The sequence below is a fragment of the Chanos chanos genome, chromosome 7 (genome assembly GCF_902362185.1).
Source record: "Chanos chanos chromosome 7, fChaCha1.1, whole genome shotgun sequence".
NCBI lineage: Eukaryota > Metazoa > Chordata > Actinopteri > Gonorynchiformes > Chanidae > Chanos > Chanos chanos.
This window is the reverse complement of record NC_044501.1, coordinates 12,359,384-12,375,529: the sequence shown is the minus strand read 5'-3', so window position 1 is coordinate 12,375,529 and position 16,146 is coordinate 12,359,384. Positions and strand designations below refer to the sequence as shown.

The 16,146-nt window shown below is 41.2% G+C and overlaps 3 protein-coding genes across 4 annotated transcripts; 2 read left to right on the top strand and 1 right to left on the bottom strand.

Annotated features, from left to right (window-relative positions):
- The first annotated feature begins 904 nt into the window (after window positions 1-904).
- On the top strand, window positions 905-3,025 carry ebpl (EBP like). Its single transcript, XM_030779963.1, has 4 exons — window positions 905-1,142; window positions 1,251-1,320; window positions 1,619-1,757; window positions 2,402-3,025. The coding sequence occupies exons 1-4, from the start codon at window positions 954-956 to the stop codon at window positions 2,628-2,630; spliced, it is 627 nt and encodes a 208-aa protein (XP_030635823.1). The 5' UTR covers window positions 905-953; the 3' UTR covers window positions 2,631-3,025.
- Window positions 3,026-3,264: 239 nt separating this feature from the next.
- arl11 (ADP-ribosylation factor-like 11) lies at window positions 3,265-4,156 on the bottom strand. Its single transcript, XM_030780780.1, has one exon. It carries the CDS (start codon window positions 4,001-4,003, stop codon window positions 3,473-3,475), a length of 531 nt encoding a protein of 176 aa, XP_030636640.1. The 5' UTR covers window positions 4,004-4,156; the 3' UTR covers window positions 3,265-3,472.
- A 4,176-nt stretch (window positions 4,157-8,332) lies between these two features.
- rcbtb1 (regulator of chromosome condensation (RCC1) and BTB (POZ) domain containing protein 1) lies at window positions 8,333-15,635 on the top strand. 2 transcript variants are annotated; one of them, XM_030780051.1, is made up of 11 exons: window positions 8,333-8,536; window positions 8,749-8,899; window positions 9,135-9,301; window positions 10,281-10,439; window positions 10,899-11,006; window positions 11,375-11,517; window positions 12,666-12,856; window positions 13,180-13,306; window positions 13,531-13,682; window positions 14,026-14,156; window positions 14,571-15,635. In XM_030780051.1, the coding sequence occupies exons 1-11, from the start codon at window positions 8,411-8,413 to the stop codon at window positions 14,709-14,711; spliced, it is 1,596 nt and encodes a 531-aa protein (XP_030635911.1). In that variant the 5' UTR covers window positions 8,333-8,410; the 3' UTR covers window positions 14,712-15,635. The 2 variants fall into 2 exon arrangements, with proteins under 2 accessions (XP_030635911.1, XP_030635910.1); XM_030780050.1 differs by having other exon boundaries at window positions 12,666-12,886; window positions 13,117-13,306.
- The last annotated feature ends 511 nt before the right edge of the window (window positions 15,636-16,146 follow it).

Here is a 16,146-nt window from a genome sequence, read left to right as displayed (position 1 = left end):
TCTCTCTCTCTCATCCGTCACGACCCCCTCCCCCTCAGGACCTGCTCTATGTATCAATGATCCTAACCAAAATAAAATTGCTGTTAGCCATCGGCCTCTTATCGCTCTCTTCTGATTGACATTGTAACTCTCTCTCGGTCTCTCTCTCACTAAAACTCTCTTTCTCACCTGTGTGTGTGTGTGTGTGTGTGTGTGCTTGATTTTAAATGGGGGCTACACTGTCGAGATTCTTGTTGCCCTGATGATTTTAGATCTGTACAGTTGGTGTTAGCATGTGCTAATAGATTATTCGTGTTTTCAGAGGACAGCTTGTCAAGTTCACTATTTCAGACATTCTCTCGATTTTGACGCATCCACGCATAACGGCAAATTATTAGTGGGGTACTCCGGCGCTGTCCAGGGTCCTGACCTCTCCTTAACCCCAAGTTAAATTGAGCAAACGACATTCGGACAACATACAGTTGTCAAAACAGTTTGCTGCTAGGTTTGATGTCTCCCGTTGAAAGGTTACTTTTTTTTTCGTATGGCAGGTTAAATGACGTCATACATTTCATATTCTCTTCGTTGTTGCTCTCAGGTTTTGTTTTGGGTTTTTTTATATAAGAAAAAGATCATTTGCTGTGACACAGACTGCACATGTATGTATCTCTCATATTGTAGCCCAGTCCTACCTTTTTTCGAAAAGTTGTGTTTACGAACTCAGAATGTCAGTTCCTGCTACTTGAAGGAATTTAAGCAATAATATAAACTTTAAAGAATTGGCGCCAAAAAAAAAACTACCTTTTGTGCCCTCCTTACGTGACGAAGAGGGTTGGGCTAGATGTGGAGAGATGTGTGCAGTAACCAATAAATGAGCGTATACGTAATATAGTGAGAGGCGGGGCTAACAGCTCAAGTTCAACAGTTGATCAATCAGAGGAACTTTATTGGAACTTTACAGTTCTAGATTTACAATGGCCGAGTCTGCAAACTTGGAAGAGCCTGAACTTTTCACGCAAGTTACTATTTTGTCTCTTCTCGCTTGCGCCGCCCAGTTTGCTGCAGGCTACGTTTTTGCACAAATATGGGGCAAAAAATGCTCGAGGACTGATAGGTGGGTTCTCGTGTGGTTGTTCTACGACGCTATTGTCCATATCACCTTGGTAAGTGCAGGACATATCAGTCATGCATACTCCATGTCTTAACTTTCGCAGTTAATTTTCGCCTTGGTTTTTCTTTTCTTTTCTTTTTCTTTTTTTTTTTTTTTTTAGGAAGGCCCATTTGTGTATATGTCACTTGTTGGAACCGTGGCAACATCAGACAACTTACTTGCAGAGCTCTGTGAGTTTTTGTAACTTTCCTGATATTACATACAGTGTCATGTAATTATTTTTTTTTTTACAAAAAATCCTTCACATACGAATAAGTCGAATGAATAGTTAAGACCGGTGACAAAACGATAAACGCTTTCCAATTTTTGGTGGCGTGCTGTAATAGATGGACATCTAGTGGTCGGTGTTGGTATTGTTGAAACTCCATCTTTTCCCTTCCAAATGTTTTGCTGCTAGAGCTTCACCGACTGGCGCAGAGTTCGAAAATGACGGTCTCTGTCGCTAATCCGTTTGAAAACTTTGAACAGGGAAAGAATATGGAAAAGCGGATGCTCGTTGGTTGCACTCTGATCCAACTATAGTGTCCCTTGAGCTGCTCACCGTGGTCTTGGATGGGTTCCTAGCCCTGCTGTTGGTCTATGCCATTATTAAGGACAAACATTACAGGTACAGCGTAACTGGGTGCTCCCGCGTATTTATTTTGTTGTGCGCCTCAGTGTTTCTTTGTCTTGAGTCAGGTTTTAGACAGTTGCTATATACAGTACTTCCATATTAACACTTTGATCCTTAGTCATTAAGGACAATTTTCTATCGACGCTGCTTGTTTTCAGTGCAGCTTGTTGTTGGCCCATGTTTCCCCTCTAGGTAGTTTTTGCTGTAAGAGAAGTGTGTGTTTTTTACCACCAATTGTTTGCAAAAAATCTACACTGTAAACATTTGGATTTTATGGTACTCAACATGGCCTTTGGCAATCTGTTTCTGTTTTACTGGTTTCAGTGAGAACAGAAGGTTCTTGAACAGAATTGTGCATGATAACTTAAGACATATGAGAAGAGTAAAAAATTATCGCAAAAAAGTGTCACGAAAAGCGCTCCAAACAAACACACAATAATACATTTTATAGCTCTGTTGCGGGCTGCCTGTTTTCAGTTCTTCTGTGTTGAACAGAATTGTCCCATTTACATCTCTTACAGGGACACATCAGTCCTGTCTTTGTACTTTAACCAGATGAAATCATTGGTTTGGCCTTTGAGCCTGAACTGTGCTTACATAAGCTCTATCCACCCCCTCACCCTGTCTTCTCTCCTCAGGCATTTCATTCAAATCACACTGTGTGTGTGTGAGCTGTATGGAGGCTGGATGACCTTCTGCCCAGACTGGTTGATAGGGAGTCCTAATCTTAATACAAGCAACTGGCTCTACCTTTGGGTTTATTTGGTCTTCTTTAATGGGATATGGGTACTTGTTCCAGGACTTCTATTGTGGCAGTCTTGGCTCAGCTTGAAAAGATCACACCAGCATCAAAAGAAAGTGAAATAGATTTGCCAGGAGTCTCTTCAGCTTGCCTTATAAGTATTAAGAGGGTGGAGCAACAGTCAGTGAACCGTAGCTGTGCTGGTTTATTTCACTTTTTTTTTTTTTTTTATTGAGTTTTTCTTTTAACTGAACATAAAAACCTATGTTCTCGTAAATCACATAAGAGATAAATGTACATCTACACCTAACAACTCTTGCCACCAGAGAGTTGATACTATGTGACATAAAGACTGAGAGCATTCCTGGAGGCAAAGGAATGTGTAGACAAACATGTTGAGTTTTTATCAGCACTATCGTGTAGTTCGGTTTACATTCTTTCCTTAAAGTACACAACTGCCTATTACACCATGAAACTGAAGACTTGCTGCTGAAAAGGTTGAAATAAAATCTGAAAAACATTTTTGTTTGAATATTCTTTTTTTTCTTTTAACGGTGTTCATTAATGTTTAGAAATTACTAGCTCTCAGGTCTGTTGTACTGTTCAAATAAGAGATAAACCCACTGGACTGTAGGAGTCTCGTCAGTGTTTACTAAATCATTTCAGGAAAGTGTTCTCATGTTTAACTTTTATGATTTATTGTGAACTCTATTTAACGCAAGCATCGTTAATATTCTTCTCTTATGTATACCATTTTGCCATTTACAGTTAGAGTATTTCAATCGTTTAACAAATGGGGGGAAAAAAACGTCTCACCCTTTTCAAGTCAGTGCACTTGCTTTCTACAGTTGACTTTGTGATTCAATATACTAAATGACTTTAAATCCAGATGAGTCATCTCTGTTCTAAGGTAATAGCCTTAAGTAATAAATATTTTGCTGTAATCATCATTTCTAAGCCCAGTTTTTCAGCTTTTCTTGATTAGTTTGGCCACAGAGAGAAAGGCTTGTTGGAGTCCGAGGCCTTGGAGGGCACTGCATGCCTGAATCTCCCATTCTCTGTCCTTGTAACTGGGCAGGTCCAACTGATCAGACACCTGTCGGATCGTCATGGAGTTTGGCAGGTCCTTCTTGTTAGCCAGCACCATAAGAGGGACGCCCCGCATGTTTTCATCGCTTAAGACCTTTTTCAGGGCTTTTTTTGCCTCCCCCATGCGGGTCTGGTCGCTGCTGTCGACGACAAACACCAGTGCCTTGCATCCTTCCAAGTAATATCTCCAGTTGGCCCTCATAATCCCCTGCCCGCCAACATCCCACACCGTCAGCGACGTCTTCTTATCCAGTTCCACGGTGGCCACGTTGAAGCCAACGGTGGGTGAGGTCTCCATGACAACACCTTGCTGTAGCCTGAACAGTAAGGTTGACTTTCCGGCTGAGTCGAGTCCCATCAGAACCACGTGAGTACTCTTGTGGAAATATCTGGGCAAAGCGAGCCCCATCTCGTGTTTCCCCCGAACTGCCTTGGTGAAACGGTGAGAAGTGACGGTCTTTCCCCCTCCGTAAAAGCCGAATAGCGCTGTTAACAGTATCTTATTTGCATTAACAGGTAAAGCTCCTTTTAGTCCCTTTCCCCTTTTCGTGCTTCCTCTGTTAGTTCTGGAAACAGCATGCAAAGCAGCTGTGTGTTTCTGGATGAGTATTTCAAATATGTCAGCAACTGACCCCAGACACTTGTAGAGTGGCGAGAACTAAACCTGTACAACTCTTCTCTCTCTCTCTTTTTTTTTTTTTTTCCTGCTGTTACCTGGTCATGTGACATGTATAAACCAGCTCATCCACATTTCTAATGCAGGTGTGCCATTTTTTCTATTTTCCCCTTTTTGTGGGGATTTTCCATTGAAACTCTGCTAAAATGGAATGAAGGTTACATTTTCTTACCTAGAGGGTTTTTAAAAATTTTTTATTTTATTTTTTTAACTCTCAGAATAGTAATTGAGTGTCATAACATCGTAAAGTGTTTAGTGTGGCTTATTTTTATTTATTTATTTATTTATTTATTTGTAGTCATATGTTATTTATTAAAAGATTTTCCCCAAATAATAAATAAGTGACAATTGTACTAGAAAAATATGAAGGTCGATTTGTTTGCAGTGTGAGTCAGTTGAAATACTAACTGACCAAACACAAGGGTACGTAAGGCATAACCCAAGATCTGAGCATGCAAAGTATTCCATCAAGGAAAAATCCACTATGAGAGACAGGGAGTGGTTCACTCATACTTTTCTAAAGGCTGAACATCTCTGAAGTTTAAATTTGACATATAAGAATGTTTCCAATGAATGTCATGCGTGTAAATATAATCATACTTTCACAAGTCCTGTAATACATGTCCAACCAAACACACAAATAGCTTCCCAAAAGACGTCTCGACCAAAGCCAAAGAAAGGGCCAGATCAGTGTTGGGATTAAAATATTGAAATATCTGAATATCCATTTGATAATGGTTAAGATTATTAACAAGTAGCAGCACACACTGACAACTATTTAAATCCGGTCGTCAGACCGGATCTCTAAACAAGAGTGCGCAAAGGGTGGTTAGAGTGACGGTATTAAACCCCACCTGAATAACGTTAGCTAATTGACGAAAGTATGTGACGTTGTGAAATTGTCGTTTTTTTTTTTTTGTTTGTTTGTTTGTTTGTTTGTTTTTTTGTCCTGAAATCAAACATCGCACAGACTCGACGACATCAAGTAACAGTGGTCCTCAACTGCAGTCCTGAGGGCCCCCTGTCCTGCACCTCTTTGTTTTAACTCTTCATTATCACAGTTGTGTCAATCCTGAGCTCTGGACTGACACACCTGATTCCACCGATCAATTAATCATCAAGCCCTAGATTAGCTCCTTTAACTGTGATAATGAAGAGTTAAAACAAAGACGTGTAGGACAGGGGGCCCTCAGGACTGCAGTTGAGAACCACTGATCTAGAGAACGCTCAGTCAGATGTTTAACAATGGCTCGGAAAGAGAAACTTGACAGGGCAGAAGGAAGAATGAATGAGAGCCGTTGTGAGTCATTAGGGACAATCTGCTGGTCTCGGCAATAACGCAGAAACCGCGATGGAATTTCATTTTTAAACACGAGGTTTGACAAAGCGACACTAAAATGGTCAGGGAATAAATACGACACATGTCTAGACTGTATTTCCTGAATTTAAGATTACTGAGCAACAATATACCGGTAGCCTACCTGTCCAGGGAGGTATTTCAAGTACGTGGTTTAGTGACTAACCCGGTTAAGTTAACTCAGAGTAAGTAGTAAACATCGGAATAGAAGAGCCCTGTAGAATGAAGCTAATGGCTCTTCTCTTAGGAGGTTTTCTACTTAATGAGTTAACTTAACCGGGTCAGTCACTAAACCACGTACTTGAAATACCTCCCAGAAATCTTGCAACAGGAACAGAAAATAAATGCTGAGGAAAAGCCTACTATATTTCTGGAGACCCGTCTCTTTTTTTCCTCACAGAAAATACCCCTTTGCTGGTTTTATTATTATTACCGTTTGTTATAAGTAGTAGTTGTAAAAACTTACAATGTGATGTGTTTAACTTAATTAGATGGAGGAAATAATGTTAACTTTTACACATTGCCCGAGGTTTTTTATTTATTATTGTAAATAAAATATTCATGCTCTCTATGTGGCCTGAAATTACACTTTGTAGTAGGTTGAAATGATTTCACATTTGGTTTTTCCTGCAACACCGCAACACATACCTCATGCATACTAGTAAACTTGTTTTGTTGTTACGCTTTTGTGTGCTTGGGCCCCAAAGGATTATACACACAGCCCGTTTCTGTTATGTTGAGGGGGAAGTTCAGAACTCCTGAAATATTGCCCATTTTTGACAATTGTTTCATTGTGCCTAAAATATCGACGCAATTTTACTTTACGTCATTTCACACTACTGCTTTATATATATATATATATATATATATATATATATATATATATACACACACACACACATTTTGAAATCGCAAAATTGTCGATGCAACACATTAACGGGCTTATCGTGCGAACATAGCTGTAAGACAGACGTTCCGAATTGCGTCGCGCCTTCTGATCGAGAGTTGTGTTAACACACTCAGACAAATCAGAAATTCTGCATTTTTTTCTTTCTGGTCTGACATTTTGAAAATCGTTTATTTGGGAATTCACAAAGCCACCATCGTTATAGCGGTGGTTTAACTACTACGACTACATACAAAAAATAGTTTTCTGGACTAGAGAAGAGAACTTTTTTGATGAAAAAAAAAAAAAAAATCCAAATATTTCATCCGTGTTATGTATTCCCACAACGACGAGGTAATAATTTAAAAACTGCCCCTGTCAACATCTCCGATACGCTTGGTTAGATGTATATGCAAATACGATTGCTGTACGTAGTGACGTCAAGAGGCTTCCGTCTGTGCAGATGAAGAAAAAAAATACTGCAAAACAGTGTATTGCTGCACAGGATACCGGCTGACAAAATCTAGCAAAACGGCGCTCTAAAGCGGTAATACTACTACCAAATTAAATCTGTTTTAGGTAGGTCTTTCAGCATTTTGCTTTAAATGTATATTCTCTTTTGTTTCCCTCTCAGTCAACCTGGTGTATTGATGGAGCGATGCTGTCGGTTAGTAAAACGGGGCTAACTAGCTAGCTAATGATGAGTTGTGTTTTGCCAGCTAACATTACTGTAACAACCTAGCCGTTAAAAGCTGCGTAACAAAATCGCCTTGGCTCATTTTGCTGCTCCAGAGACATGTTTTAGCAGAACGCTTAACACTGTCAGGTTGGTGTGTTTGTGTCGATATCGTGTAATGCCTCACCTCTTGATGGTTAACGGTACGTTGACTAGACAACTAGTTACCTATTTGGAATAATTCGCCCTGTCTGGTGTTTATGAAACGAAAAAAAAAAAAACCCCAGCTACCAGCCGTTATCGACAGTTCGAATTAGTTACTGTTGATATCGAAACCCACTGGAACAAAAGTGTCTAGTCAGCCTAACTACATACCATCCAGTTAGCCACCACAACAATGTTGTGAGAGGGTTCTGGCATCGACAGCTCAGCATAAGTCGCTGCATTGAAGGCGTTTGACTATCTAGCAGCTTACTGTCTATTGTCAGTTTTCTCTTTTGATCAGTGTAACCTATTCTGTCCATTATTGTGGTTCAGCTGGTCCAGCTCTGTTATGTATTTTGTTTGCCCCAGCTGTCAAAGTATGTTTTGATCCACAATTTAAACAAGAATGCTTTTCCTTGAGGGGGTAAATTGCACTGTTAATAAGTATGTCGGTAGCTAGTGAAATGCCCGCTACTCATTCAGAGATTTTGAACTGAAACATCATTGTCCAAGCAAATAATTATTTTTTCATAAGCCCAGATTGTTTTACGTAGTCGTTAAATAATATGGGCGCAAAAGCTGGTGGTACCACATTTTTGTGTAATTGCACAATTGATCTCCCCAGCATATGATGGCCAATAGGTCCTGTCTGAGATATCTTATGTTAAGTTACAGGCACGCGCCATTTTCCGCAAGAAAATACGTTTGTCTGTATTTTTTTCCGGAGGACGTGCACGTGCACGTGCACGCATGTTTTTAAAATGTTCAAACATCAGCACCCTATTGGCTTGGCTGCCACAATCCGTGCAGCTGGTACAAACCTGTGAATTAATCCTAACTGTCTGAAATATAAATATTTGAAATAAAAAAATCCGAGCACAGTGTTTCTAAACTTGGTAACCCTTGTCCAGTATCAGAAGCAACAGCATCTGGGGCACATCCTCCACCCTCTCTCCTGCCCCTGCCCCTGCCCCCGGCCCATCCCCGGACCCTGTGAGAGTGAGGCGGAGTGCAGCTATGCTGGATGTGAGTAAATGGCCCCTTTTCAGCCTTATGGGGGCACAGGAGATCGCCTCCATTCGTCAGGCCTGTGTCTTCGGCACCTCCGCCAATGAAGCCATCTACATCACTCACGACGATGAGGTGAACGCTCCGGCTTCCTCTCCTGTTCACTCCGAGGATATTTGCATGTAAAAAGTACATATTTGCATGTGTTCACATGTGAAGATTTAGTAGCTGCATGCCTGTTTAGGCATTAATGTAACCCATTTGATTGTATTATACAGACGCTCCACCGTTTTGTCCTCATCTTGACTGAGTTCTTAAAATGACTGGTCTCATCTGAATAACCGCAGGTCTTCGTGTTTGGACTGAACTGCAGTAATTGCTTGGGAACAGGGGACAGCCAAAGCACCATAGTCCCCAAAAAACTGGACTGTCTGACCGGGAAGAAGGTGGTTAGTCTCAGCTATGGCAGCGGACCCCATGTTCTTCTTGCTACAGAGGGTAAAAAAAATTCAGCTTCATCACTGTGATCATCATCATCATCATCATCTCTCAGTATTTGTGTCACACCTTTATGCTTGTGTGCTCTGTCTCTGTAAGACCAATACTCAAAGAGCTCCTTCTCCTTTTACACATCAAGTACCATAGACCTTTTAAATATTACTGCTATTATAACTATTACTGTTATAACCATTATAATAGTAATATAACTATTACTATTATAACTGTTTGACAGAGGGAGAGTTGTATGCATGGGGACACAATGGATACAGTCAGCTGGGCAACGGGGCGACCAATCAGGGCGTGTCACCGGTCCTGGTGGCCACAAACCTACAGAGCAAGAGGATAACAGCGGTAGCCTGCGGCTCACACCACTCGGTGGCACTTACACATGACGGAGAGGTATGGCCCGTTCAATGTCAAACCTCAAGTCATCTCACACAGCACTCAGCTCAGCTTCACTCAGCCTTAATCACATTAATATAACCGCCCCCCCCCCCCCCCCCCCCAAAAGGCAGCTTCAGTCCTTGTAACTGTTTCCAAGTAATGGTTTAAAAAAAAAAAAAAAGCCCCGAATTCCTCGTTTCCATGTAATTGTACGTTTCCGTTGCGAATACTCGAAGTGGCTTTTACTTGAAAGGTTCAGGTCGGGACACAGACTAACGTAAAGTGCTGGTATTAATCAAAATGGTAGCGGAAGAGGCCCTGTGTTAGTTTTAAGACTGAAGAGGGATTGCCTAAACACTCTTTGGTAGGGCCTCATTCACTAACATTTAAAAGATTAGTTTTGCAATCTCGGCGCGAACCCTTTCCCTGTCCCACTTGTTCTTTTCCCTTGTCCCTAGATTAGCCTTCTCCTTTTACATGGTTCTGTGAAAGCCGTGAAAGCCTGTGGAGATATATCGCTTACGTGCGTATTAAATAGCCTTGGTTGGGTTGCAGCTCAAAGTGCCTCCCCCAACACACACACACACACACACACACACACCCCAATCCCTTCACCAGATGAATGAGCTGCTTAGCTCTGTAATAAGGAGCATGTGACTAGTAGCACTAAGCCTCAAGGTATTGTTCTCGCCACATCAAAAAAAAAAAAAATCGTCATGCAACAATATGTGGTACAAAACTGTGTACCTCAGTGTATCAGTGTATCTCACTTAACGGTGTTTGTTTTCACATGATAATACCAGTGTTTTGCGTATATAACCTTTCGCTGTGTTTTGGCAACTGAATAGACTTAGATCTCATGTAAAGATAGATGCTTTGCTCATCAAACGACGAATTTTCATTATTAGGGCAAATTCTCCCCATATTTGTTATTTTATGATGTGTGTGTGTGTGTGTGTGTGTTTTTTTTTTTTTTTTTTTTTTCCAATCTCAGGTGTTTGCCTGGGGTTACAATAACTGCGGACAGGTGGGTTCTGGGTCTACCGCCAATCAGCCGACTCCGCGTAAAGTATCCAGCTGTCTGCAGAATAAGGTAGTGGTGAACATTGCCTGTGGCCAGACCTCCTCCATGGCTGTGGTGGACAATGGCGAGGTAAGGAGCACAGCGACTGCCTCACATCATTACCCAGAGCTCCACTGCCTGTGTGGTGGTAGAAGGCTCTAGAACTTTTTCACATGAGTAGTTTATACCATCGCAGACAAGGCCATAGGCAGCTTTTGGTCTTCGGTGAAAGCTTTACGTTGACTAAAACTAGATGCAGACGGTCTGCTGAGAGACTTCCATTTTAGTCAGACCTGTTGGGAGATGCATTATACTGCATCTGGGCTGACAGCTGTGAAGAAATATGTTCCCTTGCAATGCTTTGTAATCTGTCTCCCACCAGAAAATAACACATTACTTTTGCCATTGGGACAGCAGTCCAGATTCAGCTATTTAAAGCTTTCAGTGGTTCCCGACACAAAGTATTTCATTAATGTGAACATTTCTCTCTTTTTGTCTTACGTTAAGGTGTTTACAGCTGTCCCTCACTGTGTGTGTGTGTGTTTACAGGTGTATGGATGGGGTTATAATGGAAACGGCCAGTTGGGTCTGGGTAACAATGGGAACCAGTTGACCCCCTGTCGTCTGGCCGGACTACAGGGTCTGTGTGTACTGCAGGTGAGACTGAACACATCTCCATCTGACATGCTTCATAATATGTCTGAATAGTATGGAAATGCTTCACTTGTCTTACATGTGCTTTATGTTGACACTCACCATGACAGTTACATGAGAGAGAACACAGATGAGACAGGGAAAAAAAAAACAAAGACACTCGTGATAGAGGGCTTGTTTATTTGCTCTGTAAAGCTGAAAATAACCGTATTAGGAACATTCTCAGAGAACAATGGTAGGCTAGCGTTAGCGTCGCAGCTTTTTTTTTTCCCCCCTTAAGTGTGTCACTTCCTACGGCCCAGGCTTTAGGGCTGTTGTCTAATGTTTGTTGATCTTCCTCTCTCTCTCTCTCTCTCTCTCTCTCTCTCCAGATTGCTTGTGGCTACGCACACTCCCTTGCCTTGACAGATGAGGGTTTGTTGTATGCCTGGGGTTCTAACACTTATGGCCAACTGGGCACAGGCAACAAAATTAATCAGCTCAGTCCTGTTCCCATTCTGGCAGAGAAGGAGAGGTGAGACAGCAGCTGTTGGGGGGGGGGGCATAATTCTTATATATAATAATTAGTAATTATGTAATAATTAATTTAGGGGTTATTCAAAGCAGTACCAGAATTAAGAGTCACAGGTCTTAATGTCATATGATAAATTTTATTAAACGCTAAATGTTACATATATGCTACGTCGTTCGACTTCTTTTATTTAACAATTGAAAGCTCTGCTGTTGAAAGTTTGCATCTGTTTGATTCAGCTTATTGACTCAGTGAAAGTATTTTGCCGTGTGATTTATTTTACATGATTGCGTGTAGCTTAACTGTACCAACAATGCCTGGAGGGTCGTCGTAATCGTACATTTTTTTTTTTTTTTTGTGGACATCAGTATTTTCAGTGCAGCTCTTTTGTGGAATCTCTTTAAAGGTTACAACCCAGAAAACAAAACAACAGCGTGTGGTATAAAATGGGGTCATGGCCAGCTCGAAAGCCCAAGTCAGTCTGGATTGTTGATTCTCAGCCATGCTTCCTGTTAGCCTGTGGGAGTTTCCTGTTAGTCAGCTTTCCTGTTTTGAGGGTCATGCGACTGTAAAGCTGAGTGACTTTGGGCCAATTGTGTAAAAGCATTCTGGACATACTTCAGTGTCACCGTGTCTAACGTTTTACTGTTTAGAAACAGAAATTTAGTGACAAAAGTCTCCGATATGTTTTTTCGAACCCACTTTTGTTCTTCAGTATATTTTTATCAAGGTTCTAAGGAAAATATTTGGTATCTGTTTAATATATTTATAGCGGATAATACAAAGCTTTGGCCGTATGACTGCTGTCGCGGTCCAATAAAGACGTGGTGACATAAGGTCATCACTCTCGCTCCAACATAACCCATGTGTGTCATCTGATACAATATTCTAGTAAATAACTACACGCTGATTCTGTCAGCGGTATTTCAAATGCAGCGCACGCTGAACTGTGCTAAGACGTTACCAGCAGTCGAAGGGCCGGTTTGACTCCTGCTAAGCCGTCAGAAATACTTTAAGCTCCGGTTTGACGGCGGCCTTTTTTTGCGGCACGTTGCTGCCCTCTGGTTGCACGGAATTACACCCCGGGCGCTTACGTCCTGTCCCCCCCCCCCCCCCACCCCCACCCCCCCCCCCCCCGCTCCCTCCGCCAGGATCGTGGAGGTCGCAGCCTGCCACTCCACGCACACGTCTGCGGCTAAAACCCAGAGCGGTCAGGTGTACATGTGGGGGCAGTGTCGAGGCCAGTCCATCGTCCTGCCGCACCTCACGCACTTCGCCTGCACCGACGACGTCTTCGCCTGCTTCGCCACGCCCTCGGTCATGTGGCGTCTGCTCTCTACCGGTGCGTGTGTGTCTAGCTGTGTCAATATGAGTGGACACAGGACTTTGCCCATTCACTTAATCATAAGTTTCTAGTATTAGTTTGACAAACCTTTTGTAATGTGATTTTTTTTTTTTTTTTTTAAATGTGTGAGTGTGGTTATTTGAAGTATTTTTCTATAATTATGCATGTAGCATTGCTACTGCATTGCAGGATTTCTGGTTATGTAATATGTATAACCGTAGCCCTACGATCTCTATCTGTACTTGGACTACACTCAGTCTTTTTTTTTTTTCCCCTTTCTATTTTTTTTTCTTTTTTCATCTTTTCATTTTTGGTCCTAGACCATGACGACTTCTTGACTGTGGCCCAGTCTTTGAAAAAAGAATTTGACAACCCCGAAACTTCAGACCTTAAGTTTAGCGTGGATGGGAAATACATCCACGTCCACAAAGCGATTCTGAAAATCAGGTAACTCCTCATTACAACACTTAGCACAAGGTCACAATAGTTCACACTTCTATTAATCAGCAGTAAGTCAGGAGCCAGTTTAAGTGAGATGTAACAAACCCGAGATCTGTCAGGAACCAGTCTGTAGTACCAGTTTAAAGGGTCTCAACCGTGTGATCTGTTTGGGCAGCTGTGCTGGTATGGGGTTTTCTTTCTTCCATTGCTGAGTCACTGTTTCCACACAGGTGTGAACACTTCAGGTCCATGTTCCAGTCTCACTGGAATGAAGATATGAAAGAGGTGATTGAAATCGACCAGTTCTCCTACCCAGTCTACCGCTCTTTCCTCGAGTTCCTTTACACGGATAACGTAGACCTGCCTCCGGAGGACGCCATCGGTGAGTTCACTGACTCACTCATAACATAACGTAAAGATCTCACCTCATGTTTTAGCTCCTTGACAGTTTTTTTTTTTTTTTTAATCAGTTCATGTCTTGTTTGGAAGTGAGAAAAGTAATAAGCATTTCGCTTTGTAAACAAACACAGTGCTACATATTCTGATATGAAATATGGATGTGATTCAGATTTTCTAAGCCAACAGCAGAGCTTAAGATATCAAGCCAAGAAGACCTAACCTATATACATATACATACACACACACACACACACACATATGCACATACACACACACACATATATATATATATATAATATATATAAATAACGATTCATTGCTTTCAGGACTTCTGGATCTGGCAACATCGTACTGTGAAAACCGGCTGAAGCGACTCTGCCAACATATCATTAAGAGAGGCATCACTGTGGAGAATGCCTTCTCTCTGCTGTCTGCTGCAGTTCGATATGACGCAGAGGTTAGTGTATTTGTCACGCAGTCTACAGTCTACACTCCTCAAATTCTAGAAAGCAAACATCCAGGGCTAATCTTAAAATCACTAAAGCTATTTAAGGGTTACTATGACCAGTTCAGACTCTATCCTTGGATTTAATGACAGTTGCTGTAAATTCATTATGAGATTAAAAATAAGATGATTCATTTTAAGATTAATAATAATAATACTAATAATGATAATAATAATAAATATGTACATGGCCTCCTCTAATCTGCTACTGTTTGAGTATGAATATGTTGTCTTAATTTGACTACCATATTTAGGGAGACTTTTCTTTTCAGAGAACAAAAATTAAAATGTGTGGGCCATCATTATACTGCTACAAAAGGTGTATTGAAATTGAACGGTGATAACGATTGCTTCTTTGGTCTGTAGGACTTGGAGGAGTTCTGTTTTAAGTTCTGCGTTAACCACCTGACCGAGGTGACTCAGACGACGGCTTTCTGGCAGATCGACGGAAACATGCTCAAGGAATTCATATGCAGGGCCAGCCGCTGCGGAGCCTTCAAGAACTAAACCGCCAGCTCAAGGCCTTAGCCAAAGTTCCCTCAACCGGATTAGCCAAGGAACCCATCTGTTACTGCACATAGTCCTCCACACAGCCTGGGGGCAGCGTGAAGAGTGGAGCAGGTCCTTCCACACACATCATGTTTAAACCTGATGGGCAAATGTTACTGGTCTTATTTAACAGACTGTGGTATAACATTGGTATTTGTGTTTTGGGTGAGGCTTTTCCCCTTTTGGATCTGTGCATGCAATCAAGTGATGGGGTGATTGTGGGTTTAATGGACATCACAATTTCCCTTCCTCAGCAAATTCTTTTGCCTCTGGTTACATGAGGGAGAAAGTCTGGCTCACTATTAAAATAGCTTTTTGGGTGTGATGCAGTGCATCGTAAAGATTACATTTTATTACATTTTGATAACTTAATGTTGCCGCACTTCCTTCATGGTTGTGCCTGTTGTCTTGCATGGAGTGCAAAATACTACCAACACAGTAAGAATCAGCAAAAGACTGTGTTTGTGTTCTCTGTGTAGGCACAGTGTGTTTTCAGAGAGGTGTATGAATGACCAAAACTGAAGTCAAAACTGAATTTGACATTCGTCTTAAGGGCATTTTTCTGTTCTTTTTTTTCCCCCCCAGATTAACATAGTGGATGGTCCACTGTTTATATTTGTTACCACTTGGGATAAGAACCACTGTGTTTTCTTTCCTGTTTGCCATTTTGAGCTGTGAATTTGACAGCGTATTCCATTGAAGTTTTTTTTTTTTTCTCCACTTATCTTGCCTGCTACTACAGACATATGTATTGGTTTGAACATTTGCAGCTCTGTTGCTTTAGGGCTGTTTATTCAACAGGCGCTTACAGAGCTCTCTGATAGTTTCCCTTTAGTTACAGGGGCGCTATCATGACAGGCATCCATGCAGGATGTTTGCACATCAAAAGTAATTACTATGCCTTTTGCATTGTGTTCTGTTACATTTCTATACATATATATATATATATATTTTTGGATATATGCAAGTGTATTTTCAGTGATTCAGCTGGAGCTTGTATATTGAGCCACAGTGTAATTTTGTTCTTTGCAAATTTAAAGACTGTGTAGATTTTGCAATGTCCTTTAATTAGATGTAATTTACATAAAAAATAATATAAGCATGAAATGTGCCATGTTGTTTCTTCTAGGTTATAGAACATGAATCACACACTCACACACACAACACGCTCAAAAACTGCAATAGCACAATATATATTATATATTGAAGATAATTCAAAACTCTGGGGGGCTTCATTACTTTTGCACGCACACACACATACAGACACTATATGTAATTTTTTCCCGCAAAACTTTTTACTCAAAACAGTTTCCTCAGACATAAAATTTACAGCGTAATAATACACCGCTTCGTCCACTCCCTAAAGTTAATAAAACATTAGAAGTGTATTAAA

Coding starts and splice junctions, on each gene's coding strand:
- rcbtb1 (XM_030780050.1), top strand. CDS start 8,411: ATGCTGGATGTGAGTAAATGGCCCCTTTTCAGCCTTATGGGGGCACAG. Junction 8,900..9,134: donor TGTTCTTCTTGCTACAGAGG/GTAAAAAAAATT, acceptor ACTGTTTGACAG/AGGGAGAGTTGTATGCATGG. Junction 13,683..14,025: donor GCCTCCGGAGGACGCCATCG/GTGAGTTCACTG, acceptor CATTGCTTTCAG/GACTTCTGGATCTGGCAACA.
- arl11 (XM_030780780.1), bottom strand. CDS start 4,003: ATGGGGCTCGCTTTGCCCAGATATTTCCACAAGAGTACTCACGTGGTT.
- ebpl (XM_030779963.1), top strand. CDS start 954: ATGGCCGAGTCTGCAAACTTGGAAGAGCCTGAACTTTTCACGCAAGTT. Junction 1,143..1,250: donor CTATTGTCCATATCACCTTG/GTAAGTGCAGGA, acceptor TTTTTTTTTTAG/GAAGGCCCATTTGTGTATAT. Junction 1,758..2,401: donor ATTAAGGACAAACATTACAG/GTACAGCGTAAC, acceptor TTCTCTCCTCAG/GCATTTCATTCAAATCACAC.